The sequence below is a fragment of the Poecilia reticulata genome, linkage group LG1 (genome assembly GCF_000633615.1).
Source record: "Poecilia reticulata strain Guanapo linkage group LG1, Guppy_female_1.0+MT, whole genome shotgun sequence".
In the NCBI taxonomy this organism is placed as follows: domain Eukaryota; kingdom Metazoa; phylum Chordata; class Actinopteri; order Cyprinodontiformes; family Poeciliidae; genus Poecilia; species Poecilia reticulata.
The window spans coordinates 3,426,356-3,433,253 of NC_024331.1; the positions used below are offsets into that span (position 1 = coordinate 3,426,356).

General features: G+C 40.0%; 1 protein-coding gene across 1 annotated transcript in view; it reads left to right on the forward strand.

Moving 5' to 3' along the window:
* Positions 1–6,898, forward strand: part of lrba (LPS-responsive vesicle trafficking, beach and anchor containing) — a 233,103-nt gene that overhangs the window by 131,694 nt on the left and 94,511 nt on the right. Inside the window, exons 38-39 of the mRNA XM_008405468.2 lie at positions 4,534–4,671; positions 6,423–6,559. Coding sequence (XP_008403690.1) covers positions 4,534–4,671; positions 6,423–6,559 — 275 coding nt within the window. The remainder of the gene's footprint in view (positions 1–4,533; positions 4,672–6,422; positions 6,560–6,898) is intronic.

A 6,898-nucleotide genomic window follows, 5' to 3' on the forward strand; every position in this document is an offset into this window, starting at 1 on the left:
ATAATTCAAAACACAAACCAATTAAAGGTCGGAAGTTTCATATACCGAACCACAATAAAAAGTATTGGTATCGGCAATCTTGGCCGATACCAAGATATTTACTTATCGGATAGATACCAAAATGTGAGGATTGCACACCAATAATGAATATGGTCAATTGTGCTTTAAAAAATGACTACTTACAATATTTGAAAATAAAAACTGTGCTAACAGATATTCAAATACAACAAAAAATGCTTTTTAAATTACTGAAATTTTTCCAACTCAACTCTAGTACTTAAGGAAAATTATTGATATTATTATCAAATCTTACTCAACTACAAGTAAAGGTTGCTTACTGTGCGACTACTTCTACGAAAGTTAAAGTACTGAGGTACGTTTGAAAATACATTAGTATTTAAAAATACAAATGATATTTTCTAAAATCAATACATTGCTGTATTCTCTGAGGACTTTTACAGAGACTTGCTGAAACAACCTGATGACGTATTGACACGTAGAACCGCTCTGTTACAAAAATTCGACACTACCTGTAAAAACTCTTAACAAGGATGATGTAACTCCAAATCCCAGGTGTGAGAGGCGACTGTGATTGGTTCCCCTTCTTGTGAGGAGCATAGCTTGTGTCCAATCGCATTTCTCTAAAGAAAAAATGGCAACAGCTACAAAGGAACGGTACAGTACTGTCCGGCACTGGAACACTTACTGATTTTGTGTGCGGTAGTAATGGTTCTAGAGTCGTTAAATCTCATGGGAGCAACGGGTGTAAACAGTTCATTGAGCTATGTTCATAATTCAACCATAGTGCTAGTGTTCATCATCTGTCAGCCAATCAGAGGAGATGCCAGCGTCTTAATCAGGCATTTGGAGCGACAAGCCTCTATGTATGGGGAAACTGTAGTCGGCCATTTTACAGAAGAGTTATGGATTCAACACATTGGAATCAGACAACTTTTTATGAACTGTGTGATGCTGTGAGAGCTCTGGTGGATCCAGCTGCACATTGTATGAAGAAAATAAAAACAATACTCCTCCTACCACTTCCTGTTTTCATTGTTTCTGCCAGTAGTAACATTTGGACCGAGATGTGAAAAAAAGTATTTCCATTGCAGTTTTTCCAAAATATTTTCATACGTTTGAAAAGCCACAAAAACATATTAAAAATGAGATTTTCTTTATTTTTTTATGAATATTTCCATTAAGCAAACTTATTTTTGTAGTTTCAGTTTGCTCAGTTTTATGGTTAATGGAAACCCCGCTGCAGTCACGGTGGGACTATCATGAATGATCCTGCGCTGAACATGATTTTTTTCTTCTCCCCTGCGTGTCCCTCCTAATGCGTCGTCTTCTCCAGGGATGAATGGCAGGTGTGACAGCAGCCGGTAAGAAAATGATTTAGAGGCAATAAGTTTTGGGGACTTCCAGGGTCCTGGGAGGCTCCTGGTCCTGCAGTAACGGCTCCAGTGCAGCTGCAGGTCGCTCTTCCCCTGCTGCTGAATTCAACTTCCCATACAATTTCTTCACGTTTCCCTCCAGTCAAGCCAAAACCGAGCTCAGACATCCCACTTATTCTCCCATTAGTGCTTTTTTTTTCACAGAGGAAAATGAGTTGAGGGTCCCCCTGTAGACTCCCATCCACGCCGCTGGTTTGATTCTATTCCGAATAACTTAAGCCAATGTCATGAATTCATCCATCTGTGGCACAAGACAAATGAATGTAAGAAAAATCTCCTATCCCTGCCTCAGATATTGTGTAAAAATAGCCAGCAGCCAGTTGCCGAATGGCCAAACCTTGTAAGGGAATACTGTGCGACTAAACTGTGGAAATATATCATTAGAATAACTCTGTGACACCGAAGCTTTGACGGCATCCATTTTCTGATGTAACCTTTCGTCTTGTTTTTAGCCGACCCGACATTTGTTACGGAAGTTCTCCTCCAGAGGAGAACGCGGGACTGAGTTTTCACACGGAGCACAGAGGTCGTATCTGGCTGTAATTATATTCATCAGCTGCAGAGGGGGGTGTTGGGGCAGGGGGAGGGACACAGGCTCACTCTCTGAGAAAATATCCAAGAGATGCTGGAGCCCTCCACAGTTAGCTGGCTACTCATCAAATTTCATGCTAAAATTAGAATGTTGTTCACGTTTTTATTTTAAACACAATCTGAACTCTGTGTAAAAAAAAAAAAAAAAAAATAGAAAAAGAAAACAAATACTGTGAACGTTCTGCTGCCTGTGTTAAAGAGGGGAGAAACTGTTGTCATTCATTCTGAGCCAAGTCGACTTCCAGAGGGAAGCGTGTGGCTGCCAGTGGACTAGAGTAGGCTGCTCTGTATTTATGGCTGGAAAGAAGCATTTTTTATTTTTTTTCGGGGGATTGATTCGGTCTGGTATGGGGCCCGTGTAGCAGAGGTGGCAGAGTAAATACCTGAAGACTAATGTCTCTGTTCTGCTAATCAATACTCGCCTCATGACCACACTGCTGGCCGCGCTCCCGTTAAAAACAAATTTGTTAATTCTGACAATTTAATTGCCGCGAGCGTGCATGCTTGAGTGGAGTGAGCAGGTAGTTCTGGGCGAAAAGCTTGGTTCTGCTGAAGTTACTTGATTACATTTGTTTTTGTTTTAAAGTAGAAATATTTGCAATCTGCCAGTCAGGATTTTACTTTTTCATCATTTTTGTGTTTTACTTCCTGAATCTAATACTGTAAGTCAGCCTGCTGACTGTTTGATAGACGCTTGAAAGATACAAACTGTAATATGTGTATAACTACACCTATTTCTCTCTCTCTGTGTGTGTGGGTGTGTGTGTATATATATATATATATATTATTATGAAGAGAGAGACCTATTTATAAAGTCTAACAAAATAAATCAAATTAAACAAAACTTAATAGAATAGTGAAAATGTTGATTTGAAAATGTATTTAACAAATTCAGGAAATTTTTTTTAAAATAAATTTAGAGTGAAATAAAAATAGATTTAAAATTTATTTTCTAAAATAACGGTCAACGTAGAAATAAATTCAGTTCAAAGTAGTGTAAATAAAAAAAAAAGATTAAAATAGAGTGAGTTCCTAAAAGAGTAAAAAGTTTAAAATGGTAAAAGATGTAAAGTGAGAAAGTCAATTAAAATAGGTAAATAAATGTCAAATGTGTAAAGTTGAATGCGATTTGAATAAAGCGTCATTTCAAATAATAAACTATACAAATGAGACAAAACGGGAAAAAAAATCTTCAGTGTAAAAATCTACAGGACTGGAATGTTACGTTTGTATTTCTTGAACTAAAAGGAACAACTTATTTCTTCATGGTTTGTGACATTCCCTCCCAACATTTCTACAGAAGACTATCAGTGTCTGTTTTGAATCCCATCAGAGTGTTTTATTTTTACGTGACCCCCCCATCGTAGTATTAAAATGAGAGTTAATAAATTAAAATTCCGTCCCGCTGCCTGTTTTTTTTTTTTTTTTTTTTCCCCAGCTCTTCTAACAACTCTTCTGTCCACTTGGCGTGGCACAAACACAAAAGGCATGTGGTACATATTAGGAGAGCTGGTAGTAATTTCACTGCCGCTAACTAAAGAATCCTCCAGGGAGGCTTAATTACAGGAAGGCCATTCTAAATATCAGTGAGCTGCATATTTTCCATGACAAGGCCCCGCTTCCTGCGGCGGCTCCTAGAGTCTAGCTGCTCCTCTCCGTCTCAGGTGATGACGAGAAATCCCCGGGATTTTCTGACGACTCTCTCCGCCGAGGCGCTTCCTCGACCAGAACGCTGGGATTAGCAGCTGCGTTACAGGCTGCGTGTTTACAAACAGTGCAGGCTCTCCAGCCAATCGTCCCGTCCCGTCCGCCATGCGACTCTTTTTTACTGTTTGCAGATTGTTGATCAGCAGCTCAAGTCCTAATCTGTTCATCTTGTTTAAATGGGGTTTGGATAAAGAGCTGATGTGTGTGTGGTGTGTGTGTGCGTGTGTGCGTGTGTGTGTGTGTGTGTGTGTGTGTGTGTGTGTGCGTGCGTGTGTGTTTGGATGTTGCATTTAGATGTCAGCTTGACGTTGGTCTGAACCAGCAGCAGGCACTGCTGTCCCCCGTTGTCATGACGCTAGGTGTGAAAACTGATCTGCTGATCTAGAAAAACTGTTGGGGTTATAAAATGAAATGAACACATTTTCCTGCATATTTTTTTAGGTCTAAAAAGTTGCAAACACTCGAGATTCGACGATTAGACGTCCATTTTGTTGATGTGTTTTACTTCCACCGACAGGAATGAAGCTTTCCATAAAAAATGTTAGAACAAAAACATTACGCTCAGCTTTACTTTTGCAAGACTCGAGCCTCAGATGAATGTCTGCGTTCCGTCAAGCTGCGTTGTGCAATAGAGCGGCGCGTTTGTCCCTCTGATTAATAACGATAAGCTAAAAGCCCTCCATGACTGAGCAACGCGGCCGAGCAGAGCTGCAGTGTTCTCCATCAAAACGCCGAAGCATGAGCTGAATAAGAAGAGAAACCCTCTGTCCTCCCCATGCAGCGTCCGAGGACGACATCCTGAAGCAGTCCATCAGGAGCCAGGCTCTGGCCAATCAGAACACGGAGAGCGAGACGTCCCTGGATGGAGACGATGACACCCTGTCCTCCCTGGAGGACAAAGACCTGGAGAACCTAACAGGTACGGAAGGAGATCATCTTCTTCTCCTGCCTTACAGTCAGCAACATCTCACACACACACACACACACACACACACACGCAAACACACACTGTATTCTGTGTTCCTGTTACTTCATTTGAATACACTGCAAAAACATAAAATCTTGCCAAGTACTGTTGGTCTTGTTTCTACTACAAATATCTTGGTACACTTGAAATGAGTCAAAAATAACTTGCAAGTAACTTTTCAGCAAAATATAGAAGCTTGTTTTAAGTCAATAATTCCTTAATATAGATGAAAAACTACAAGTTTCACTTTTAACAAGACATTTTTCCCATAAGTGAAACAATCTGCCTGTAGAAAAATACTTTGTCATCAATATTAAAGAATTATTTACTGAAAACAAGTTTCTATATCCTGCTGAAAAGTTACTTGTAAGTTTTGACTTTTTTTCAAGAGTACGAAGACATTTGAGCCAGAAACTAGACAAAGAAAAAAAAGCTGGTAATATTTTGTTTTTGCTGTGTATAGATTTGTTTTGTTGTTTAAGGACATTTTGTCTCTATGTTTTAAATCACATCTTAAAGATTCCATCTTGTTGTGATATAAAGGTGCAGTTAATTTCCAGAACAATATAAGTATTTTTTAAATTATTATTATACATCCTATTAAACATATTATACATCCTTTATGATAGCCAGTGAACGTCATCTGGGTAGCATTAAAGACACACATGCTATTTTTTACCCTCTCAACTCCAAAGATTTTATTTTTTATCAAATATATTTTAGCAATGTGGATTCTGGATCAGAATGTTCATTATTATTTTTTTATTTTTTTTATTTTTACAAGATCGTTACATTTTCTTCTTCAAGCTTATTCACCTAATAAACCTTCATACAGCATTCCTTCTCCTTTTGGACTAAATATGCCCGTAATATTTCAATAATCTTTGTTTAATTAAATATTACTCCGCTTCTCTAATCGGATTAGATTCATAATCTGGGGAATCTGGCATCAGAATAGACGCAGAGTCGGTTGAAATAAAGCAACAGCGGGGTTAAACGTTGATCCCTGTCTAATGACGTGATCTGCGGAGGGGCGGAAGTTGGGAGCTGCGGCGACTCATCTCGTCACCTGAAGCAGCAGCAGCAGCAGCAGCTGTCTATGCCTCAGGTGGAATTGAATGTCTTTTTTTTTTTGTCTTTTTTTGAGTGAACGGGCTAAAAAAAAACAAAACTGTTATTCCAACCCACGGATAACGTGTCAGCGCTCCCCGGGGTTCAGCAGAGGGAGTTGAGCGTGGATCCATTTGTGTGTTAGCCCGCCGCCCGGCGCTCTGCTGGGAAATCAAGCTCAGCGGTTCCGCGGCGCACATCTGCAACACAATGCCCGCACATGTGCAGCGCCGGGCCGGGCAAGAAGAGCCTCCGCTCGCTGCTCCCCTGAGCCCGCGGATCTTTGTGTCATACTGGCATAAATTAAGATGGATGAGAGATGAAGCGGCTTCTCCCCAAAGCCCGCAGTCAATGCTTCACTGACGGAGAGTCGATACTGAAAATGTCTTCAGTTTTAACGAAGTTTATTTTTGCTGTGATTTGTGATTTTTCTTCTGCTTCTTCTTTTTTTTCATATTTACTTCTCCACTGGGCCTTTAACGGCGTATTATTGTTGTAAGAGAGTTCGCAGAAGCGCTATTAAGCATGTATTAATTTCAACTTAACACAGCGGTGTGAGTGGAAGTTCTGAGCGGCGTGTGTGTGTCCGGCAGGCCCGGTAAACCTGAGCACCAGCGCCCAGCTCATCGCTCCGGCTGCGGTGGTGAAAGGCACCCTGTCGGTCACCGCCTCCGAGCTCTTCTTCGAGGTGGATGAGGACGATCCGAGTTTCAAGGCCATCGATCCAAAGGTAAGGAGGGCTCTCAGTCTGCACCGACCCGCTGCTAGAGCGGACTGAAGGTTCTGACTTCCTGGGAAATGCTTGAGATCGAGCATGTGTTTCTTTTTTTTTTTTCAAATCCATTTGAAAATTAAAATTGTGTTATGCATTATTTTATATTAAAAAAGCTCAAAGTATGTAGAGGGGCATTTCTGAAAAAAAAATTAAAATGTTCTAAAACTGTTTTCTTAATAATTGTCATATTTTTCCCGCAGTATCGAAAACGGTGACAAATTCAGAGTTCCTACATCAGTAGAAAATCTGTTTTTATTTTTTCATATAAATATATGGAAAAAATAAAAAGTTTTT